A 25834-nucleotide genomic window follows, 5' to 3' on the forward strand; every position below is an offset into this window, starting at 1 on the left:
CTGTTAAACTTAGCTGTTAAACCTTCCCGCTGTTACGGTAAACCTCGGGGTCCCCACCCCCAGTTTGGGAACAACTGAACTATGAAGCCTTCACTAACCACTTGGATGCACTCTTCTGCTATGCATTGTCTACTTTACCAATACCATACTTTTCCAATTACTTTTCAACTTTTATTATATTGCACAATTAACAGCTATGGAATTGGGCAGGGGCCAGCGAATGCCCCACGGTACGATACAATATGATTCAATTATTGGCCGTTGGATCGATGCATTAATACATATCAATTATTATTTACACCCCTGCTTACTGATTACTGATTTCTGATTACTGTTAGCCATGCAAAAGGAAAACTTTGAAAGGTGAGAAAAAGGAAGCAAGTGCAAGGCTTCTGATCATCACTCAGGTGGAGTCACTCTCCTGATTTTCATTGTCATGGACTTCAGGGAGATGAAGCCACTCTTCCAGTAATACCAATTGATCCCCTCCTGAGAATTTATCCCCTTTTGGAACAAACCAGTAGGGTTGGCACGGTGGCAGTTGTTAAACCAAAAGCCACCCTTATGGGTATCTGCACAGTTGTAGGACCATACATCTTGGTCTTTGTCGTAGGTTGAGAATTTATAGCCATTCACATAGGTCAGAGAATCACCTGTGAATCACACAAAACAGGTATTATTTCAAACCAGATTATTTGAAACCAGATGTTATTTCAAACCAGATACTATTTATGTGTTTTGTTAGGACAGGCTATATTTAGTGGCATTTTAAATTGTATAGGAATTTAACAAGGAAAACACAGAAATTAAATACATCCCTACTAACAATTTTTAGTTCTACGAAGGTTCCTGGAACACAAGCCCTTGGTTCCAGTTTAGTTCTGGGTACGTCCCCAGAGAGTCATGTTTGGTTATTTTTCCGTTCTCACTTGGTGGTCCGTGTACTTTTTCGTTCATTCATTATTCTATTTTGGAATGAAATATGAAATTCAAAAAAGGGTGCAACTTCTTGTTTTGATTAAAGCAATACAAGCAGAAATGGCTGTATTTTGTTTTCTGCATGTGTTACTTCATACCATAATAGCATTATAAAAAATGACAAAATTTTTGATCGTTTTTCAATTTGTGATATTTGGCTATTCGTTTATTGAATTTCATTTGACTGACCCCTCCCCCTCTGTTTACCCGGAAGGAAAGTTTGCCGTCTGAAACGCATCAGAAAAGGTCTATCTACCAAACGACACACAGAACAGTAGCTGGAGCCAGAGACACAACAGAAAAATAATAGAATGATGAAAAACATTTTTGCGATGTACAGGCTAGTAGGCCTATGCGCAGCACGCGTGATGGTTAGGCCTGTATTGGAGCGTGCGTCCGCCTTATAAAATAGAGATGAAGTTCCCTTTATGTTATGGACTCAACTTTATAGCCTAAATAAAGGCTAAAGTCTCTGGAATCAATAACCTATTATACCCTTTCACATGTAGTAATATGCATTAGGGAGCAAACGGTCAAAAGCAGTGTTCTCACGCAAACTGTTACGTATTCTGGCAAGTGTAGTAGTCTAGAGGATATGTCAGGATTTTTGGCAAAGATGTTCACTTCCGGAAGAAAGCATGAAAATTTGTATACAAAGGTTTTCAGGTATGCTGATTACGATAAGAAGCGGCTCCAAGCTCAAAAATCAAGGGATCACCCTCAAAATGGACAAATCCAAGATGGCCGCCAAATTAACAATTCTTCATTACTTAGGTTGCATATGTCATATAATCCTGACCTCTGCGACTAAATGTGGGTTCTTGGGATTGCTGAATTAATTTATGAGCCATTTAGCTTTGCAAAACCTAGGTACCACACTGAAAATCGAGAAATCCAAGATGGCCGACATCTCCGATGGCCAAATTTATAGTTATCCACAACTTTGGATGAATATGCACTAGAATATTGATCTTGACGACTAATTGTAGGTTTTGGTTATCGCTGAAGTCATGAGTAAGCCATTTCAGCATCAAAATATTAAGGATTCACCTCAAAGTTGAGAAATTGAAGATGGCCGCAATTGCGATAGCTATATTTTTATACTTGTAGATCCTTTTAGTGGGGTCGTATTAGGCTCAGTCATTTCAAATTGGTGTTTAAGTTTTGTTTTCACTTCCAAGTTGAAGTTTAGGGTCTATAGAACAATTTGAGTTCGAGTGTCAAACACAGAGATAACAAAATGGCCTGCGGGGGGCGCTCTAAAATATATAAACTGTTATTACTTTTGATTAGTTAAACCAAATTTAACATATGAGATATGTATGGATTCAGCATGAAGAGGAGAAACCGGTGAGCTAAGTATTTGGTTACCAGATTAACGACACACTATGTAATAAACACACTTTTAGCCAATGGACAGCTAAATCCGGGCTTTTTTAAGATAAAAGGTGGAAATGCCCTCAAAGTTGCAATGAAACATAACTTAGTGTTACAAGTTATTGTAAATAAAGCCTGGGTTATCACTTAACTTGATTTGTTCAGAATATCCCTGAAGCACACAGATACTTAGGATACCTATACTATACACAAATATGGCTGCATAAAGCCTATGTGATATTTAGCACCCAACTTGCATCTTTAAAGTGATACTGTCCCATTTTTTGAAATAGACTTATTTTACACCTCCCCTTGAGTTAAATAATAGGGTTTTAACGCTCTCCTGTACTTTCAACCGTTCTCTGGGTATGGCAGTGCAAATTTTACCTCCATGCTAGCAGTTAACATTGAGTCCTATCAGACCAGCTCGCGGCTAACTGGTCTCATAGGACTCAATATTAACTGTTAGCTTGGAGGTAAAATGTGCACTGCCATAACTAAAAACCGGTTGGAAGTACAGGAGAACGGTAAAATCCTATTATTTAACTCGAAGGGAGGTGTAAAATAAGTGTATTTCCAAAAATGGGACAGTATCACTTTGAGTTTATGAATTTAGGATCATGAGTACCAGCTTTTTTTTCAGTCAGTCCATCATTTTATTCACAACTTAAAAACTTTATATCTGGAAGAAAGTAAATCAATAATAATAATAATAATAATAATAATAATAATAATGATGATGATGATGATGATGATGATGATGATGATGATGATGATGATGATGATGATAAATACTATGGGGAACATCATTTTTCCTGCATTCAAAAAGCAAACAGAAGACCATAGGGCTAACACTTAATAATCCACTCTACAATAGCTATGACAGATGCAAAAACAGTCAGTGGTCAGTCTTAGAAATTGCATGTGCACTTGCACAGACGTGTGCACTTTACTCTGCCTCCATGCACTTGCACCGATATCTGGCAGGTCTATTTGTACAAGTACTAGTACAGCTGCACTTCACCTCTAGTTGGAATACATCTTTGGAAACGGCATCTTTACCTTCGCCAAGACAAAGTCGGCGAAGGTTATGTTTTGACTGCTGTGTATTTATTTATTTTTATTTATTTGTGAATATGTTTGTTTGTTTGTTTGTTTGTTTGTATGTACTTCGTATAACTCAGTCAGAACTGAGCCGATTTTTATGAAATTTGGTGGGATGATTGGTCATGACCCAAGGAACAATCGATTAGTTTTTGGGAGTGATTGGGTCAAAGGTCAAAGGTCAAGGTCAAAATGTTTGTTTGTACTTCGTATAACTCAGTCAGAACTGAGCCGATTTTTATGAAATTTAGTGGGATGATTGGTCATGACCCAAGGAACAATCGATTAGTTTTTGGGAGTGATTGGGTCAAAGGTCAAAGGTCAAGGTCAAAATGTTTGTTTGTACTTCGTATAACTCAGTCAGAACTGAGCCGATTTTTATGAAATTTAGTGGGATGATTGGTCATGACCCAAGGAATAATCGATTACTTTTTGGGAGTGATTGGGTCAAAGGTCAAGGTCACGAAAAGGTCAAACTCAGAAAGAACTGAGCCGATTTTTATGAAATTTAGTGGGATGATTGGCCATGACCCAAGGAACAATCGATTAGTTTTTGGGAGTGATTGGGTCAAAGGTCAAAGGTCCAGGCCAAGGTCACGAAAAGGTCAAAAACGTAAATTGAGCCGATTTTTTATGAAATTTAGTGGGATGATTGGTCATGACCCAGGGAACAATCAATTACTTTTTGGGAGTGATTGGGTCAAAGGTCAAGGTCAAGGTCACGAAAAGGTCAAAACGTAAATTGAGCCGATTTTTATGACATTTAGTGGGATGATTGGTCATGACCCAAGGAACAACCGATTACTTTTTGGGAGTGATTGGGTCAAAGGTCAAGGTCAAGGTCACAAAAAGGTCAAAAACGTTTTTCTTTGCCAAGCACTATATGCCAGAAGAACGTGTGCATGCTGAATTGAATAAGAGGTCAAGACTGGGCCAAAAATGTAATATTACGATATTCCGGTCCCATTTAAATGAAACTAACACCAAAATTTGGAGAATGTTATGCCCCACATTTTGAAGATGGCCAGAAAAAAATAAGTGGCGTAGGCGAAGGTTTGCGCTCTACCGAGTGCCCATTCTAGTTAGTAGTGTAGTCTAAATCTGGGAACTGTTCATTTGTTACCAGATTGGCAGGCATTTCTGGCAAATGCAGATAACTACGCTGGTAACAAATGGACAGTTCCCAGATGACAGAGATGTCCTCATAACAGCAGATGATTGTGTCTACCATGTATGAAATAGTCCTATAGTATTATTTAGTATGCTTGCCAAAGGCCTCTGCTTGCCCCCAGCAAGCATACTAATTGTTCTCCAACAGTTTATTTAGTATGCTTGGGGGAAACAGTTTATTATTATTCTACATTTTTCCATTCACCTCGGCCTATGGGAATCGCCATTCATTAGTATGGCGGCTTTGAATCGTTGCAGCGTTCGAGATAGAGACACGGTTCGAGTGCCAAAACGAACGGCTCGAAAAGGGCCCAGGGTGGTGTATTTTTCGCTGGCCTACCCCCTTTCATTTGTTCACCAGACTTGTTTTTCCTCAGTTTTCTCTCTGTTTTCCCCCTCATTGAAATGAATGGTAGAATGGTCAAGATGATGATGTCACAAACTGTGGCAGTTAGAGTGAGAGATGACCTGTCCTGGGGTAAAGGCATTGTCAGAGAGGTCTTGGCTCTGAATACAAACTGTGTGAAGATCATAAGCCAACTCTTAAAAATCCCTATGATGTGACCTCATTCACTTAGAAAAAAATATGTGAACAGCTCAGCGCATAGGCCTGAATATGTCAATTTTTTGACTGAACCATTTGGCCTAGAAAAGTGATCTCAGCTTTGACATGAAGAGCAGGGTTGTGCCATTTGTGTGTCAATATCATCTAACAACTTGCAAAACTTTTGGAGATATGACAGCGTAAAAATAAGGCTGCACATATTACTCAGCTGACTGCCATACTGTCACCTTTAGAATCTACACACACACACACACACACACACACACACACACACACACACACACACACACACACACACACACACACACACAGCCTTGTAGAACTTTAGACCTCTGCTGTCACCTGGGCAACCGTGGCCTAATATGGTGCTGTGGCCACTCTATACAGTAAGTGGCAGTGGCCTACTGTTGGTCTGTCAGAGGGTTGCAGGTTTGAATCCCACCCCTACCCACCCATTGCTGAAAGGCACCTGAAGCATCTCCACACACACACACACACACACACACCTCTCTCTCTCACAGACAGACAGACACACACACACACACACACACACACACACTCAGACCTCTATCTCTTTCCCTCGTGTTTCTCTGTGTGTATACAACAGCTCTGTGTGTGTGCATAAGCCGCAAGCATACTAATAGCATTGTCTCTCTGGAAATGCAGTCTTATTATTATTATTATTGATTTATTTTCTTCCAGAAATAACTTTTTTGTGATTTTATGAGTGAACAGAATATGGCTTGATTGAAAAAAAGTCGCTAGAAGTCGCCAGATGACGTTACGTATGACGTCACAGCATCACGCATGCAGCACAAATCTCTAGAAAAGATGTGTGCACGGCTACGCAGAGCTGCAGTTATGTTGAAAAACAATGATTTTGTCACTTAAATGAAGAGTTTTTCAAAGTAGCCAGATTCACCAAAAAGTCGCCAAAGTCGCCAGATGTGTTTTTTTGTCAGCAGGTCCAAAAGTCGCTAAACCTAGAGACAAAGTCGCCAAATTGGCAACACTGTATTTGAGTCCAGGAACATGAATACATACTTACAAATCCCTAGTACCTTAGAATAGGATACACCAAGCCTAACATAAATCATCATGCCTCGCTTTCTTAAATCAGCACAGTTCACACAAACGCGTCAATGTGATTGCTGCAATTGTTGCACCCTATATCTTTGTCATATCTTTAGTTAGAGGCTTATATTGCCTTTAAATTAAATTATTGGGCCACAAAACCTACATTTTGACACCAAGATCATGCTCATACAACAACCAGATCCGAAGTTATGGCTCAAAACAAATACAGGTTTTTGCGATGGCGGCCATCTTGGATTTTGTGTTTTTGAAGTAGATCCCTTCGTTTGCGAGCGTGGAGCCGCTTCTAATTGGAATCAGCATCCCCAAAACCCCCTATATACCAATTTTCATGCTTTCTTCCGGAAGTGAACATCTTTTCGACATATCCTCTAGACTACAATGAGCTGGAGCGCGCGCTCTCCATACCAAGTTTTACGCATGTTGAATACACATTTCACTTTGGTGTATTTGGAACATTAGTGATATTGTTGGAAAGCAATATGTCCGGGTATACACCTAAAGGCTGGAGATGAACTGGGAAACTGATGCTGATCGTAAGAACTGTCAATGTTCTCAATGACAGTTGGTCTACCCCTTCCCATCGAAGATATCTCTCCTGGTCGCACAGCTGCACTTCTGTTGGATTAGGACGCTATAATAGGCTATATGGCCAAATACTTAAGATCTTAAGTCTTAAGACCAGGCCTAAGCACATGAAATAAGGTTGCGAAGGTTAAATTGGTTGATTAGTATAAGTCAAAAAATAGACAGTAAATCATTCTTCCTCCTCTGGGACGCCCTACTCAATGGTGGTGGGGCGTATGCACATGCTTTTGGCGCTTGCTTGATATGGATAGCCTACGCAACCATCTCATGACACAAATTCCTCGCACAGTCATCACAGATCGACCACATCTTTGAAGTGTAGCAACGTTCTGAATATTGCATCAACAATGCCTGCAAAGTCCGTTTGCCTCCAAAGAAACCATGTAATGAAGGCTCAACCAGCCTTCCAGGATTTACTCTCAGGGCACCCGAATTCTGAATAAACAAAAGACGCAATTCAGGACGTTTTTCTTTATTGCTTTTCTCTCTTTTCTAAGATTCAACGTTTCATTTTCAGTACCTACAAAATATCAAAATATGGCGCTTGGTTCCATTTCACAAGTGATATTCAAGCGTAAATCATCATAAACAAGTCCTTATTCCTTTCTCGTGTGATATCCGAAATAGAATAATGAATGAACGAAAATATACACGGACCATGTAGGTTCAAATATCCAAATAGCAAAGCTAATTTGTAAAATGAATCAAGAAAATGTCACAAACGTGAAGATGCCCCCTGTCACAGCAGATGCAAATTGTGCGAACTTGAGAGAAGGTGAGCCTATTTTAGCTAGCCTAATATCCTAATGTTGAGGAAAAGCAGTTTCTCAATCGGGTGCATCACATTTGCAGATTGATTATGTCCTCGTAACGATATTAATCAACGTCACGTTCATCAGTTGCCAATGTCAAGGTGGCGGTGCGAGCTGTCAGTCCTGAACCGTCATTCTGCTTTCATTTTGCGGTCTCAACACTCTCAATAGGAAATCTCTGGTTACTTTCCCTGGCCATCTGACAACGTCCGTTGTAGCTGAAGTGTGGTAAATTAATGACGAGATTTTGACGGGGCACCAGTCTGCGTTTTGAATGCTGCTGACGCCATTCTAATCTGCGCAAAGCGCAATACAAAAGATAGGCAAAGTAGCCTACCTACCTCCGTGCTGAGCAGGTAGCCTATCTGCATTGAGTGCTCATGACAATTACCCTATTTAAGGTAGGCTACTGTGAAATAGTTACTGGCCAATTTAAATCTGAAACTATAGCCTATGCAGTAGCCTAATAAATAATGATGTGACTAGGTTCGGGGTGCCCTGACTTTAAAAGGTTGAGAATAACGGCATCAAATCTAAACAGCGATACTTTTGTTCCAGCCTATTTTAAGCAACATTCCATAGTAAGCTTCTGCCAGTAAATCACAGCTGATTCTCTATTCCTTGCTCTCCCAAAAAACAACTAACGGACAAATGACGTGCGGGTGCGTGCAGCGGGCCAGTGCAAGTGAATGAATGTGTGCGCGAGCGCGTGTGTTTCTGTTCAGTGATGCATATTGAAGAACGTTCAGTTCTATCCATGATTTGCATGTGACGTCAAACGTTCTAGTGGACGGCTACTGGACGGCAAGAGTGCCGCATTAATGAATGGATTCCTATGGGACTCGCAACGTTTAGTAACTCATAACGTAACTTAGATCTAACTAAACTAAACACCGTGAACACCCATTGTGTTGTTTGTTACAAAAACAGATAGGGATACAAACCAGGCGTGACTTTTCACTGGATCTCAAAATAAAACGAGAAAGCTGAGGTGAATCGCGGCAACCAACTGGAAAACCATCAAACTAGCCTACTCAAGTAGCTGGATGAGCACCACGGTAAGTTTCTCATTTGCCATCCTTTATATCATCATTTGTCTCTTAATTCGTGAACGCTAGTTAATTTAAGTCTAATGTGCAATTTCAGTGGCTTTTTCTGTGAGGTCAATGTAAGATGCTTTCCATGATTAACGTTAATTATCAGCATCATTACGCAATGATATTGCTGGCTGTAACATAAACACGGAATTCATAAAGCTCTTGGTGAAATAGCAAGGCTACGACGTTCATACTGTTAAGGTTCAAATGTAAAAAATAAACTATGTGTACATCTCTAGCGCTGATTTCCCAAGTAGTAGGCCTACTTTCCAGCATGATGCTGTCATGAAATGCCAATCACCTTATCCATGCTGGCCTATTTATAATGACATGCATAGGCCCACCAGTGTCGATGTTGTTGTCAATAATATGAAGTCCACCACTTTGTTGTGTTGTCATCCAAATTGTCTGCCCTCTGAAATCAATCACACACATTAGAGGCTTAATGGTTTGGGAAGTGGCATTAAGATTGGAGGGTTGCAGGTTCAAATCCCATCCTACACCTCTCCCTTCACCTCCCATCCAGGCTGAAGTAGGCCTACCCTTGAGTTAGGCACCAAGCCCCATGCTGCAGGGACAGTTAACAATTCACTGTGAGTAACGAAGTTGCTTTGGATAAGTGTCAGCTAAGTGTTATCTTTCTGTTTCTCCAGATGAGAAGAGCAATGATCTGATGTCATGACACATTGGATGTATGGAAGAGCCAGAGGTCCAGCACACCAAGTCAAGTTTAGCCGATTTCAACCTCTTAATCACACCAACTCAATGTAGTAATCAGTTCATTTAATGGCTCAAATACTTTATTTTTAGACACAAAGTACAAATACATTTCACGGTTTTGTAGGTGATGGGAGGGGATACCTATTCTGGGGTGGACATGTACAATAGACGTGCAAGTACTTATTTATATTAATAAATGGTTATCTGAACTAGGCCTGTAATAGTCAACCCATTGATGCTGGATGCTGTGTACACGTTGTATTGACCTAGGTGCCTGGAGCGACACAGCATTTAGGCATGACATATTAGATTTTTTTAGATTAAAAATGTGAGTATGTTAGAGCTGAATTAACATGTTCTAATGCTAGAGGATGGTCTTCGCTTTTAAAACTCATATCATGTCTGTATGTGCTTCAGAGACTTATTTAGTTATTTGGGTTTTTATAGGATGAGGACACCTTTCTTAAAAGGGGCATAGGCAATTAGCTGGCATTTTGGTGCCGGCTAAAATGGGTTAATATTATTTACATACAGCACTATCCCCATACCAGTATACCCATGTCACCTGAGATATTCATTTAGTGGAGACAATATAATTAGTTAGACTAGACTGAAGATTGACAGGCGGTCATGGGTAAGTGGTTAGAGTGTCAGCCTTGTATCCCAAAGGTTGCCGGTTGGACTCCATCCCTACCCACCAGGTTGGTGGGGGGAGTTAAGTAAATCAGTGCTCTCCCCCATCCTCCTCCATGACTGAGATACCCTGAGCATGGTACCGCCACACTGCTCCCTTGGGGCGCCATTGGGGGCTGCCCCCTTGCACGGGTGAAGCATAAATGCAATTTCGTGCAGTGAACACTTGTGTGCTGTGTCACAATGTCAATGGGAGTTGGAGTTTCCCAGTTGGGCTTTCACAGAAAATGTTCTACATTGTTGTATTAGTACAATAAAATAAGCAGGACATGTCTGGATGGATATTTATTATCACAACTACTCACTATCAATGACAACCAGGGCTCACCAGACAACCAGCCAAATGGTGGGAAAATTAAGTTTTGCTCGTAGAAAAGAAAACATACTTGGCACTTTGACCCATTATTTAATGTACCGGTATGTTTGGAGATTAACATACTAGCCATTTTGGCTACTAGTGAATAAAAAAAGTTAATTTAGAGCCCTTCTGAAAACTCCAACATCTGGTACAGGTGATCAGTGCATCAGGGTAGGAATGTAAGGGTAGGCCCGATGGATGAGGGGAACAGCATCACTGATGGTGAGGTCCTGGTGCTGCTGCAAAGCCAAAGCGAAAGAAGCATCTCTGGACACCTCTTCATGTTGGCTCCCCCATCTAATTAGAAAAAAAGAAAAGACAAACATGCTATTTAAATGAATCTAGCCATGCATTGTAATGTACTGGTACAGTACTGAATAATTAACTCCCTTGGCAATATTGTCTGAATTAAAATGTGATGTAAAATGTCAGAAAATAACACTCATCCCAACTTACTAGTCATGTATTTACCTGTGCTGCTGGGATGCAATTCTTGGACGTCATCCTGGCCACCATGACTCATGGTTTTAGTTTGGGTGCTGACCACCTGACTGATGAACCTGCAATTACTAAACAATAAAAACAATAAAAGATAAATAACAGGTTTGTTGTGCTTTTCTTTCTCTTGTGAAGGTCATCTTTTCAAATGACAGTAGCGTTTTGGAGAGCGCGCACATCCAGATTGGACAGGTGCCGGACTTAAACACGATTAAACATGAAATGCGGCAACTGCGCACAATGTGGCTATACAATGAGAAGCAGAACATACACACATCCACACACAGGCAAGACTTTGAACATCCGTGGTGTCATTAATTGCAACACTCCGTTTGTCGTATATTTACTCAAATGCCCGTGTGGTCTTGCGTATGTGGGTAAGACGAGCAGACCATTACGCACACGCATCTCGGAACATCGTAGTAATATTCGATGCGGTGACACACGCAACCCAGTAGCAGCGCACTTCCTGGCAGCGGGCCACAATGTCTGCACACTCAGATATACGGGGATTGAGAGAGTGGAGAGGCCTCCTAGAGGCGGCAATCACGACCGTTTGCTTTTACAACGTGAGACTTACCACATATATGCGCTGAATACTATGTCACCCCATGGGCTAAATGAAGACTTCGATATAAGACCTTTTTTATAGGCTACTTATCCTGACTTTGGTATATTATGGATTATCCCCCTTTTTGTTTTGTGCAGAACTATTGAATAACATGACATGAGACATGTCTTTGGTGATGGATCGCACTGTACATTTGGGCACTTGTCATTTTTGTTTCTATTGAGTGGTGTTCTTTTCTCTTTATGTAATTTTCTTTATTTACATGTGGGTTTCTGTGTAATTCCCCCTTTTTTCTGTTTGTGTTTTGAACTATGACCTCACTTGGAGGAGATGTCACTCAACGGCGCAATGCGCCCGCCTCTTCCTTCAAGAGTCTTTAAAGATGGCCTCTCAACGTCATTTGATTAATATTGCTGTGTTCCCCATTGTTATTGAATGTGTTTCGCGTTGGTCCTGTTTTAAAAAACGTTCTGGTTGCTTTGTTTCAAGCCGTTTTTGAAAGCCAGCAAGGTGGCTTGTGGAGAAACAAGAGGGTGTTCCGTGTTTCTCGTGGAAATGCGTCTCTGATTGGCTCACTCTTCCAGCTCTCGTAGAAATGCGTCTCTGATTGGCTCAGTCCTCCTGTTCTTGGAGCGAATGTAATGGGAAACAGAGTCGCCACTTCCCCGGGTGGTACTGCACTATAGGGTCGCCAACGGAGGCGTGCATGCTCCATTCAGGGCTGTGCTCTTTCGACAGCGACCCCTAGGCAAGCTGCAGGCACGGAGCAACCACAGTGGACTTGCTCTATGGATGAGGCTTTGTGCTGTGTGTGTACCTGAGAGTAGCAACCAGCTGATAGCTAAGCTAAGCTAGATTTCGGGCCACCAGACGTTGCTTGTATTGAAAACAAGCAGAAAAAAATTACTCGACATGTTTTTAGAAAAATGGGTCGACATAAACCTTTGTGGCCAACGCCTTCTTTCGACGTGACGAAACACAGAAAGGCTTTCGTGATTCGCTCGTTTCTCTGCATTATTGATGTAAATTGGGAAACACCGGGAAACACAGCCAGGCGAGGTGACGCACCGCTATGAGAGCCTTGCGAGTGAGTTTAACTTGGGCTGACAGTCCGATCTTCAAAAGGAGTAAGTAAATTTGTGTTTAATCGGAAGTTGGCCTTTAAAAGAACTGTCATGTTACACAAACTCACATACACCTGACGAAGACCAGACTGCATGGTCGAAACGTTGTGTTAATAAACCTGGAGCAGCAACAGTGTGCGGACCTTCCATCTTTTCATCTTTTCAAATGATTTATTTAATCAAATCAAAATTATTTAATCAAAGTATGTAACCGACAATCTGTCCTATGTGTTTCTACATGTGCAATGTAATGCAACACCGATTTGAAACATTGAAGTATGTCAAGTCAGCTTTTATTGTCACTTTCTTTATGGTCATACAAGGGAAACGAAATTACGTTTTCTCTCTACCATGCCAGGACATAGACAGGACTGACAATTTACAGACAGACAGAAAGTGCAAGACAGGACAGGTAGCAGTGATGGACTGGTAACATAAGTGATCAATAATAATACAGTACAAATGAACATATTGGACATGTTCACAGAAGATAAGATATATAATTATATTTCACAATAGCCTACATTGTGCAGACGTGGCTGAAACAACAATGAAATCCACTTGGATGAAACGAAGCGAGAGAATCCTAACCTACAAGATAGGCCTACATCTGAGATGAAAAGATATGCTATTCAAAACACCACTTTGCGAAATGCCTGACACAAAATGTACCGTGCGCCTTGTAGCCTAGTAAGTTAGGTTAGCAGCATTATCTTACCTGTGCCATGCCACGAAGAAGAGGATGCAGCCGCGGTGCCCAGTCACCAATGAAGAAACGGTGCATAAAGGTGCTTATTTTGCCAATGCAGAGATTTGGTTTAAGTTCACAACTTTACTGAAGAAAATAAACACGGGATTAAAAAAATACATCGCAGGCAGAGTAAGTTCATGGCTGGAAGCAAGCAACAACTTTCTCTTCTTCTCCCAGTTTCCTGTAACGCCCGTCCCCGTTATGCCATCTAGTGGAGCAGAATACATTTTAATAAATCTATGATTTGAACACGTCCACCGTGGCCAACCTAGCATGATAATGCCAGGTACATATCCCGTTTAAAAAAAAATACAAGAACTACGTGTTTCTTTGGTATTTTATGGTCAAAGTTGTCTTCGTCTGTATAATTCCTATGTACGAATGTGTACTTCTGCCGTCCAGCAAAAACGATTACGTAATATTGTGACGTCAATGCAAATGATGGATATCAATGTCTCATGTCTCCTTAGTGCACGAAATATTAGGCTAAATGCATTGTGAAAAGAGATTTACCAGTCTCTCTCCTCCCCCTCACACCATAGTGATGAAGTGATTAAAAGTCATCTCTATGAATATGATAGCAGACTTTCCACAACTGGTGATGTGAAAAATAAGGTCATTATGTCTGTGATAGGCTATCATATGATTGAAAATGAGGATGATTCAAGTGAAGGGGAGGAAAGCATAGGCCTAGAGGGGTTTTCTGAGGATGGCAAGGAGGATGACAATATTAGTCGCGCCTTCACGCGGCGGGGGGGGGGGGGGGGGGGGGGGGGGGTGGGGGGGGGTGGGGGGGGTGTTTGGGTGTGAGTAGGGGGGCCCATGAAAGAAGTTGTTCCTAGGGCCCCAAATTTGGTGCTACGCCCCTGAAGGCAGCCTCCTGGGTCACCAAATTTTGGAGGGGCACCTGAAAGGAGAGTAGAATGTAGAAAGTAGAATGTCAAGTGAAATAAAACATTAAACTACCATAGACAAAGTTTATTGGTGAACATGCCCATGCAGCACATATGTAGGTATATATCAGTTATGCAGAGACCAATTTCTAAAAATGCACGTAAAGGAAAAGGTTTTTTTTTGCCTGGGACCATCAGATTGATTAGAACCAGCCCTGGGAACAAGAGGAATTTGAATTGCAGCCGTTGGTTATACCGAACCACCATGATGGGCAAAGTGGATTAGTTTATTACAATCTAGGACCGTATATTTCAGTTAACCTTGTTTTACCTGTCCAATTCAATAATGTGATATATTCAGCTAATCACCTGTCTTTATCCAAAGCAGCCTACAGTTATTTACAAGGTGATGATTACAATCCTAGGACAGTGTGTGTGTGTGTGTGTGTGTGTGTGTGTGTGTGTGTGTGTGTGTGTGTGTGTGTGTGTGTGTGTGTGTGTGTGTTTGTGTGTGTGTGTTTGCCTATGCCCCTAGGTTGTTGCGAGGCTCAGTCTATTAAAGTTGATTTACAGACTCTGTGAGATGGTACAAAATATGAGGAAGGAAGAAATAATCTGCATTAGAAAAACCCCACACTTGAAATGGTAATGAGAGGTATGTGCATGTGTGGGAGTCTCCTTCTCACTGTGTGTGTGTGTGTGTGTGTGTGTGTGTGTGTGTGTGTGTGTGTGTGTGTGTGTGTGTGTGTGTGTGTGTGTGTGTGTGTGGGGTGTGTGTGTGTGTGCATATGCATGTGTATGCATCTTTGTGTGTGTGTGTGTGTGTGTGTGTGTGTGTGTGTGTGTGTGTGTGTGTGTGTGTGTGTGTATGTATATGTGTGTGTGCGTGTGTGCCAGTATGTTATCTTGCCCCACTGATTTTTTTTTATAAAGACAGACTCTTTTCAAATTTGATTGACAGACTCTATGAGGAGTATGAGGAACAACTAATCCTCAATATTCTTCAGTGGAAATCCCCTCGCTTTAAATGACAACAGAGCTGTCAAAAGTAAAAGTTAAAGTAGATTCATGGTGTGAGTACAACACTAGTATACAGGGGCGGAGTGGGAGGACTTTTCCCACATAGTTCGGCGGATGGGACACACAAAAGGGCCTTATCGTGCACTTTTGAGTAAAAGCATGAAAATCGGTACACATATCCTTCTTGATATGCTGATTAATATTAGCGTTGGAGGCGTCGCGAAAAATGCATCGTTTTCAAGATGGCCGCCAAATCCAATATGGCCAACCCATATTAATGAATCTACCTGATATTTGGTAGTGAAAGCATGAAAATCGGTACACATATCCTTCTTGATATGCTGATTAATATTAGCATTGGAGATGTAGCGAAAAATGCGTTGTTTTCAAGATGGCCGCCAAATCCAGTATGGCCGACCCATATTAATGAATCTACCTGACACTTGGTATTAAAAGCATGAAAATTGGTACATATATCCTTCTTGATATGCTGATTAGTATTAGCATTGGAGGCGGTGCGAAGAATTTAGCATTTTCAAGATGGCCGCCAAATCCAATATGGCCTACCCATATTAATGAATCTTCTTGACACCTGGTAATAAAAGCATGAAAATCGGTACACATATCATTCTTGATATGCTGATAAATATTACCATTGGAGGCATTGCTAAAAATGCTGTATTTTCAAGATGGCCGCCACATCCATTATGGCCAACCCATATTAATGAAGCTACCTGACAGTTTGTAGTAAAGGCATGGAAATTTGTGCACAGTTACTTTTTTATATTTTGATTGATAAAAGTTTACATTTCCCGTATCCCGTTACACTAATGTCCACATGTAGTACGACTGCAGATTTCGTGGATTTTGTCTTTTTGGTTAGGAAATCATGTTGTTAGCTTTGTTTTTTGTTTTTTTGGTTTAAAAAAAAAAAAAAAGAGCCGGAAAGGGGAAAATTGTCCCTGTTAGTCCAGCGGATGGGTGATTTGATCGTGCACTTTTGAGTAAAAGCATGAAAATCGGTACACATATCCTTCTTGATATGCTGATTAATATTAGCGTTGGAGGCGTCGCGAAAAATTCTTCGTTTTCAAGATGGCCGCCAAATCCAATATGGCCGACCCATATTAATGAATCTACCTTACACTTTGTAGTAGAGATGACTTTTAATCACTTCATCACTATGGTGTGAGGGGGAGGAGAGAGACTGGTAAATCTCTTTTCACAATGCATTTAGCCTAATATTTCGTGCACTAAGGAGACATGAGACATTGATATCCATCATTTGCATTGACGTCACAATATTACGTAATCGTTTTTGCTGGACGGCAGAAGTACACATTCGTACATAGGAATTATACAGACGAAGACAACTTTGACCATAAAATACCAAAGAAACACGTAGTTCTTGTATTTTTTTTTAAACGGGATATTGTGTTTGGGTGTGAGTAGGGGGGCCCATGAAAGAAGTTGTTCCTAGGGCCCCAAATTTGGTACTACGCCCCTGAAGGCAGCCTCCTGGGTCACCAAATTTTGGAGGGGCACCTGAAAGGAGAGTAGAATGTAGAAAGTAGAATGTCAAGTGAAATAAAACATTAAACTACCATAGACAAAGTTTATTGGTGAACATGCCCATGCAGCACATATATGTCAGTTATGCAGAGACCAATTTCTAAAAATGCACGTAAAGGAAAAGGTTTTTTTTTGCCTGGGGCCATTAGATTGATTAGAACCAGCACTGGGAACAAGAGGAATTTGAATTGCATCTGTTGGTTGTACCGAACCACCATGATGGGCAAAGTGGATAAGTTTATTACAATCTAGGACCGTATATTTCAGTAAACCTTGTTTTACCTGTCCAATTCAATAATGTGATATATTCAGCTGTCTTTATCCAAAGCAGCCTACAGTTATTTACAAGGTGATGATTACAATCCTAGGACAGTGTGTGTGTGTGTGTGATGTGTGTGTGTGTGTGTGGTGTGTGTGTGTGTGTGGTGTGTGTGTGTGTGTGTGTGTTTGTGTGTGTGTGTTTGCCTATGCCCCTAGGTTGTTGCGAGGCTCAGTCTATTAAAGTTGATTTACAGACTCTGTGAGATGGTACAAAATATGAGGAAGGAAGAAATAATCTGCATTAGAAAAACCCCACACTTGAAATGGTAATGAGAGGTATGTGCATGTGTGGGAGTCTCCTTCTCACTGTGTGTGTGTGTGTGTGTGTGTCTGTGTGTGTGTGTGTGTGTGTGTGTGTGTGTGTGTGTGTGTGTGTGTGTGTGTGTGTGTGTGTGTGTGTGTGTGTGTGTGTGTGTGTGTGTGTGTGTGTGTGTGTGTGTGTGTGTGCATATGCATGTCTATGCATCTTTGTGTGTGTGTGTGTGTGTGTGTGTGTGTGTGTGTGTGTGTGTGTGTGTGTGTGTGTGTGTGTGTGTGTGTGTGTGTGTGTGTGTGTGTGTGCGTGCGTGCCAGTATGTTATCTTGCCCCACTGATTTTTTTTTTATAAAGACAGACTCTTTTCAAATTTGATTGACAGACTCTATGAGGAGTATGAGGAAGAAATAATCCTCAATATTCTTCAGTGGAAATCCCCTCGCTTTAAATGACAACAGAGCTGTCAAAAGTAAAAGTTAAAGTAGATTCATGGTGTGAGTACAACACTAGTATACAGGGGCGGAGTGGGAGGACTTTTCCTACATAGTTCGGCGGATGGGACACACAAAAGGGCCTTATCGTGCACTTTTGAGTAAAAGCATGAAAATCGGTACACATATCCTTCTTGATATGCTGATTAATATTAGCGTTGGAGGCGTCGCGAAAAATGCATCGTTTTCAAGATGGCCGCCAAATCCAATATGGCCAACCCATATTAATGAATCTACCTGATATTTGGTAGTGAAAGCATGAAAATCGGTACACATATCCTTCTTGATATGCTGATTAATATTAGCATTGGAGATGTAGCGAAAAATGCGTTGTTTTCAAGATGGCCGCCAAATCCAGTATGGCCGACCCATATTAATGAATCTACCTGACACTTGGTATTAAAAGCATGAAAATTGGTACATATATCCTTCTTGATATGCTGATTAGTATTAGCATTGGAGGCGGTGCGAAGAATTTAGCATTTTCAAGATGGCCGCCAAATCCAATATGGCCTACCCATATTAATGAATCTTCTTGACACCTGGTAATAAAAGCATGAAAATCGGTACACATATCATTCTTGATATGCTGATAAATATTACCATTGGAGGCATTGCTAAAAATGCTGTATTTTCAAGATGGCCGCCACATCCATTATGGCCAACCCATATTAATGAAGCTACCTGACAGTTTGTAGTAAAGGCATGGAAATTTGTGCACAGTTACTTTTTTATATTTTGATTGCAAAAAAGTTTACATTTCAAGATGGCTGACAAATCAAATATGGCAAACGCATTTTAATAAATCCTTCAGGCACTTTTAGTAAAACCATGGAAACTGGTCCACATTTACTTCTTGATGTGCTCATTAATATTAGAAATTGAGGCATTGTGGGAAAAAAACACATTTTCAAAATGGCCAACTAAGATAGTGTTTATAAGAAATTACATATTTTTCTACAAAAATATTTTGGCATTGCATATAATTAACACTCACAAAATACCATTGACAATGATTAAACATTATTGGCATGTTATCAAATGAAGTGATGCATAAACGATACTCTACTCTACTGCATATGTTATGGTTTTGCCCAAACTGTGTCTGCCACCACCACAATAGATTATTTTCTGCAATGTTTTGCAGAGTTTGCACCACCTCTTGTGTTCTACCACTCTATAATAGGTACATGAACTGATAAAGTGTTAAAGCCTTACACTTTGAAGATTGCTGACTTTGTTTGCATTATAGGTTGTGTGCAGATGGACAGATATGTATGAAATGTTCTGTGCTAATACTCTTCAATAGGTACACTGATTGCATTCTTGAGGCCTCAAATAGGTAATACGGCAGTAGCGTTATGTACAAATCCAAGGCTTTTGAGGGGCTTGTGGGATGTACAGCACCTCTAGAGCTTAGTGATAACTGCATAGGCCTTGTACAAATTCCAAAAGGGCCAGGATTTCAAGATTGCTAGACAGAAAGTTCACTTAATTCATGGACATTGGTATGATTGCTTACTTCAAAGAAACGAATAGTTGATGACTACTTCTAGCTGCACAAGGTTTTCAAGCAAACTGCAATCCTGCACCCAATGCAAGTTGTATGGTATATATTTTAGTCAAGTCAAGTCAAGTAGGTTTTATTGTCAATTTCTTTACATGCACTGGTCATACAAAGAATTTGAAATTACATTTCTTGCTTTCCCATACAGACATAGACTAATCTAGGTAAGGACATAGACAGTATAGACATAGACAGTACTTATACATGGACTTAAGACAGTATGGACATAGACAGTGCTCATACAGACATTTAAAGTGCAAGACTGGACAACAGAAGACTTGTAGAGGACATACATTAAGAGGTATTGTTGTGCTTTTGTGCTTTTCCTAAAAAGTCCTTTATGGCATTCTGACATGGTAATAGTAGCATTTTGAAGAAAAATAAATATTAAAAAGGTCTGTCAAGTCAAGTACACCAGCAGCAGTGTGTGTGTGTGTGTGTGTGTGTGTGTGTGTGTGTGTGTGTGTGTGTGTGTGTGTGTGTGTGTGTGTGTGTGTGTTGTGTGTGTGTGTGTGTGTGTGTGTGTATGTATGTGTGTGTATGTGTTTAGTGCAGGTAGAAGGTGCGGTGTGCGTCTGTGTGTGTGTTCGTATGTCTGTGTGTGTGTGTGTATGTTTGGGTTTAGTGCAGAAAGTGCAGTGTGCTTGTGTGTGTGTGTGTGTGTGTGTGTGTGTGTGTGTGTGTGTGTGTGTGTGTGTGTGTGTGTGTGTGTGTGTGTGTGTGTGTGTGTGTGTGTATGTTTTGCCTAGTTAACACAAGTTGATCTCACAAGTGAGATAATCTGGTGGTTATACAATTTCTCAGAGTAAAGTTGTGATTTACGATTGCCCATGGCAGTTTATAGGTCGTTGAGAATGTGGTATTTGGCATATGTGTAGCCCATATCCAATCATGTTAGTTGTATCTATTCAAACAAACTGCAGCCATCGCCTTTACACCCCTACTCATTCTCCTGATTGCACCCCAAGATCTGGTACCCTCACTGAGGGATGGAATCCATGCTACATTTCAGATCAGAACAATTGTGTAAAGTAGTAGGATTTCACAGGCTATGGTATATACTATGGCCAACATCAATCAAACTGCCAATAATGCCTAATTAAAAGATTGACATAAACTTTGAATAAATGGTGAATGGCACAGTTGGAACATGATGGCCATCAAAAAGTCAACTCAGGGTATGTAAAATATAACTTGAGTGAAAAGTTTACATGTACAGTATAGGATTCATTTCTAGACCATGATAATGATGTGAAGATTTGGCATGTGTGTGTGTGTGTGTGTGTGTGTGTGTGTGTGTGTGTGTGTGTGTGTGTGTGTGTGTGTGTGTGTGTGTGTGTGTGTGTGTGTGTGTGTGTGTGTGTGTGTGTGTGTGTGTCTCGCGTGACAACCGGTGCCGTACGGCAGTCTGCCCACTGTGCACAGCTGGTGTGTGAATGTGTATGTATGCGTGTATGTCTTTCTTCAAAGTGCTTTGAGTAAACTTCATAGTTGTGATACTGTGCTACATAAATACACATTGCAATGTATTGTATTGTAATATGGGTCAGTCATATTTGATTTTTGTTCATGGCCCCTAATATGAATACCCTACTAACAATTTTTAGTTCTACGAAGGTTCCTGGAACACAAGCCCTTGGTTCCAGTTTAGTTCTGGGTACGTCCCCAGAGAGTCATTTTTGGTTATTTTTCCATTCTCACTTGGTTGGCAGGAAAGTTTAACTTTTGTTCCTAGAATGTTATATGTGTAGTTCCCATTCCGTTCCCTTATTGTTCTCTCACCGTCACTTTATTCCTGTTCATGTCATGTTTGTTCCCTTGTCGTTCCCATATGGTTCCCTTAACCTTGTTGGTTGCATATTTGGTTTCTTAGACATGCTCCTGATGTTCCCCCAACCTTGTTTATTATTGTGAATGTGTTTTGGTCCTGCCCCACTATCTCTCACCATAGTTGAGGTACCCTGATCATGGTACTTAAGCACCTCCCATCCTCCACCATCACTGAAACACCCTGCGCCTGGCATCAGGTTGGCACACTGCTATCTTAGAATGATGATTAAAGTTGCTGAAATCATGTATGATGACTGTATTTTATATATCAGTCTATACCGTACTGTACCACAATGTGAGATAAATATCAGCTGAGCATGTATGAACACAATCTAGTGGGGATTAATACAAAATGTTTTCCTTAATGAAGTTTAAAGATAATCATACCATCTACATCAAGTGCACAATGGCGCAAGCAATGTAACATGTGCTGTTACTGACTAGCTCACAAAGCAAGGCACAAGATGTAGTTAACAAATGCCATAAGCCAAAAGCGCTATTAGCTTGCTTGCAAAGCAGTTAAACAAGCGCTATGCTGTGCCATGCTGACCAGCCAGCAGGCAGGCAGGCAGGCAAATAACTAAAGCACTCTGACAGCAGGTTTATATACAGGCTCAAGAGTACCATGTGACCAGATTGATTAGGAGTTTTTCAGGTGCAAGCAATTGAATCATGATATACCAGCCCTAAGTAATTAGGTTTGGCCAGGCGCTGATGGACAGATTGGTTGTGAAGGGCCTGCTTGTTACCGGCAAAGGTGTAACAAGTTATTTCTTTCACTCACATCTTTTGTGTGATGTTGTGTGCACAGCCAAACCCTAGATCGACCCAACCAAGTTGAGTTAAATGAATGAAATGGAATAAAAAATAGATTGTGTACATGATTAAATCTGGAGGAAATACTGTTACTAATATGTAGACGTATATGATTTAATCGGGTGGACAGTCATCATTGCTTATGCTCTGAACAACACAGTATAAACAAAGTTGGGGGAACATCAGGAGCACGTCTAGGGAACCAGACGTGACCAGACCTATAATGTAACCATCAAGGTTATGGGAACCATATGGGAACGATGAGGGAACAAACATGAAAAGCAATAAAGGTACGGTGAGAGAACGGCGATGGAATGGAATGGGAACCACACATATATCGTTCTGGGAACTTAAATTAAACTTTCCTGGCAACCCAGTGAGAACCAAAACAGAACCAAAAATTACGTATCTGAAACGTATCCAGAACCGAACCGGAACCAATGGCTGCTTGTTTTTTACTGTAACCAAAGGGAACGTTTCTAAGTGGTAAATTTTGGTTTGGTAATAACCCCAACCTTTAGAGAACCAAAAGTCAAACGTTCTCTTTACGTTCTGTGTTACTAGGGTAAGCATCTAATGTAAAGTAACTATGTGTACCAATTGTCATGCTTTTACCACAAATTACCAGGTAGTTAATATGGGCTGGCCATATTTGATTTGGCGGCCATCTTGAAAACAATGTTTTTTTCCCCGCGACGCCTCCAATGCTAATATTAATCAGCATATCAAGGACATGTGTACCGATTTTCATGCTTTTACTAACAAGTCTCAGGTAGATTCATTAATATGGGTCGGTCTTATTGGATTTGGCGGCCATCTTGAAAACGATGAATTTTGCGCAACGCCTCCAACGCTAAACTTAATCAGCATATCAAGAAGGATATGTGTACCGATTTTCATGCCTTTACTACCAAGTGTTAGGTAGATAGGTAGATTCATAAATACGAATTGGCCATATTGGTTTTGGCGGCCATCTTGAAAACGATTAATTTTTCATGACGCCTCCAATGCTAATGTTAATCAGCATATCAAGAAGGATATGTGTACCAATTTTCATGCTTTTACTACAAAGTGTAAGGTAGATTCATTAATATGGGTCGGCCATATTGGATTTGGCGGCCATCTTGAAAACGAAGAATTTTTCGCGACGCCTCCAACGCTAATATTAATCAGCATATCAAGAAGGATATGTGTACCGATTTTCATGCTTTTACTCAAAAGTGCACGATCAAATCACCCATCCGCTGGACTAACAGGGACAATTTTCCCCTTTCCGGCTCTTTTTTTTTTTTTTTAAACCAAAAAAACAAAAAACAAAGCTAACAACATGATTTCCTAACCAAAAAGACAAAATCCACGAAATCTGCAGTCGTACTACATGTGGACATTAGTGTTGTCAAAATATCAACCTGAAGTGGAGAATTGTAGCCTACACCTTGATGAAATGCACAGCCAGTGGTGTAGGCCTAGTCTACGTAAAACGCAGGTATACGCACCCATTTCAAAATTTCAGGGATTACAGTATACCCACTTAAAATTGATTGATCCATTATTTAGAATAGCACAAATATACTGTATACCCACATAAAAAATGCTCAAATATACAGTATACCAATTCAAACAGTAGACTACACCACTGCAACCATCATCACCGTCCAAAGCATTCATCAAACTAGTTGCAGGTTAGGCTACATCACGCTAGTTCCATGCAAATGTGCACTCCACTGTCATTTTGACAGTTTGTAGGCCTACTGAAATATAGTTTAAGGAAGACAGGATGAGCACAGGCACAACGTTTTGAGTGTGGGGATTTTTAGAAGAGTAGTCTGTCTACATTGTGCAATAAACCCACCATGCAGCAAATAAGCCCAACCTTGCTACTTCAAAGCACAACCATAAGTCAACAAAATGTATAACCAAACGGTGTAGGCCTACCTTAAAACGCTGTCTTTGTTGCAGCAAATGTCTTTGTTTCTTGCAATCACTCCACTTTAATCCACAGTTTAGCCTACACACCCAGCACTGGTCACATAAGAATCTTGTGTGGTAATTATTTTGTTGCATTTCTTCACACAATACATAGGCTACATCCTAAATGTGCCACATATAAATATATGTATGATAATAATATTTTTTAGACTATAAGGAGATATACCGGTAGTTCTAAACTAGAGGTCTGCGCGGGACAGATTTTCCAGTCCCGCGCCCGCCCGCTCCCGCAGTGTTCAGTCCCGCTCCCGCCCGCTCCCGCAATGAATTATGATTTTCAGTCCCGCTCCCGCCCGCACCTGTAATAGTTTGTCTCGCTGCCGCCCGCGATTCCTGCATGATTCCGACGTTGGCCCACTGCTCAAGGCAATTCATGTCATTAGTTCGAGAAATTAAACACGCTGTGCTTAGCTGAGCACATTACTGACCGATTCTTAACAGTATAGTGCATGACGCACGTTAGGTGGCACGAGCTGCAATAGGCTACAGCTCCATCACAGCAATACCCAACTAACCTACCAAAATCTACTGAGGATATTAAGAATAATACATTGTGCATAATCTTATATGCCACTCATCATCACGTTCACATATGAAATAAAAATATAATACATTAAAATTAATCATTTTAAACACCGTATGATGGAGCCCCACCCCACGAGTGCATTTGACCATAATAGCAATCGACAGCTCACGTTACAATTGATTTAAATGCAAACAAGTGAAATGGAAAAAATATTAGCCTGCCTTTTCTGAATCCAGAATATTGAAAATGTAACATGTAATCCTAATAAGTATTGTTATTTAAGTGGGCTAGCCATGGCCTGTCCCCCGTGGTGCATCTCCTGAATAAAAGGAGCGATGGATTGCGCTACTGAACCTTTTCCGTCGTTTTAATCAGTAGGAGAAAGTGGTTGTTGCCTTTGCCAATGTTTATAATAATAACAATATGATATAGTCTAATAATTTAATAGTAGTAGTAGTAGTACCCTAGTAGTAATATTAGTGATAATGATGAGATCGCCTAACCATTTGAAGGAGAAAACAGACAGACAAGCACAAGTCCAAGTGGAAATTTTATATTTATTTTTCAGCAAAACATTTGGCTAACCCAGCATTATGTCATAACAAAACACGGTCCTGAATGCCGTTGACGGACGCTCCTCATATAACAAAAAAAATCAACAGTTGGCTACATAGCCATCACCATTTGAACATCTGCATATTTCGAAACTAGTTGGGCTTGAGTCCCTAGTGCGCGCGGCTTTGTATGAAGAAAAAGAGAACATTGCCTAAAACGTGGGCAGCCTTGCATGTCAAATAGAAAACTAGAATTTTATAATATAAAAAAATATATATTTGTTTTTCAGCAAAACATTTGGCTAACCCAGTATTATGTTACAAAAAAACACAGTCCCTGATTGGCGTTGAAGGATGCTCATCATATAACAATAGCAAAAAATCAACAGTTGACTACATAGCAGTCACTATTTAAAACATCTGCACATTTCGAAACTAGTTGGGCGTGAATCTCCAGCACGCACGGTTTTGTATGAATAAGAAAAAAACGGAAAGTGA

General features: G+C 40.6%; 1 protein-coding gene across 1 annotated transcript in view; it reads right to left on the reverse strand.

The window, feature by feature from the left end:
* Window positions 1–384: 384 nt before the first annotated feature.
* LOC134453404 (microfibril-associated glycoprotein 4-like) overlaps window positions 385–25834 on the reverse strand; it is a 37904-nt gene continuing 12454 nt past the window's right edge. Inside the window, exon 4 of the mRNA XM_063204248.1 lies at window positions 385–653. Coding sequence (XP_063060318.1) covers window positions 400–653 — 254 coding nt within the window. The 3' untranslated portion in view covers window positions 385–399. The remainder of the gene's footprint in view (window positions 654–25834) is intronic.

Source organism: Engraulis encrasicolus, chromosome 1 (genome assembly GCF_034702125.1).
Source record: "Engraulis encrasicolus isolate BLACKSEA-1 chromosome 1, IST_EnEncr_1.0, whole genome shotgun sequence".
Lineage (NCBI taxonomy): Eukaryota > Metazoa > Chordata > Actinopteri > Clupeiformes > Engraulidae > Engraulis > Engraulis encrasicolus.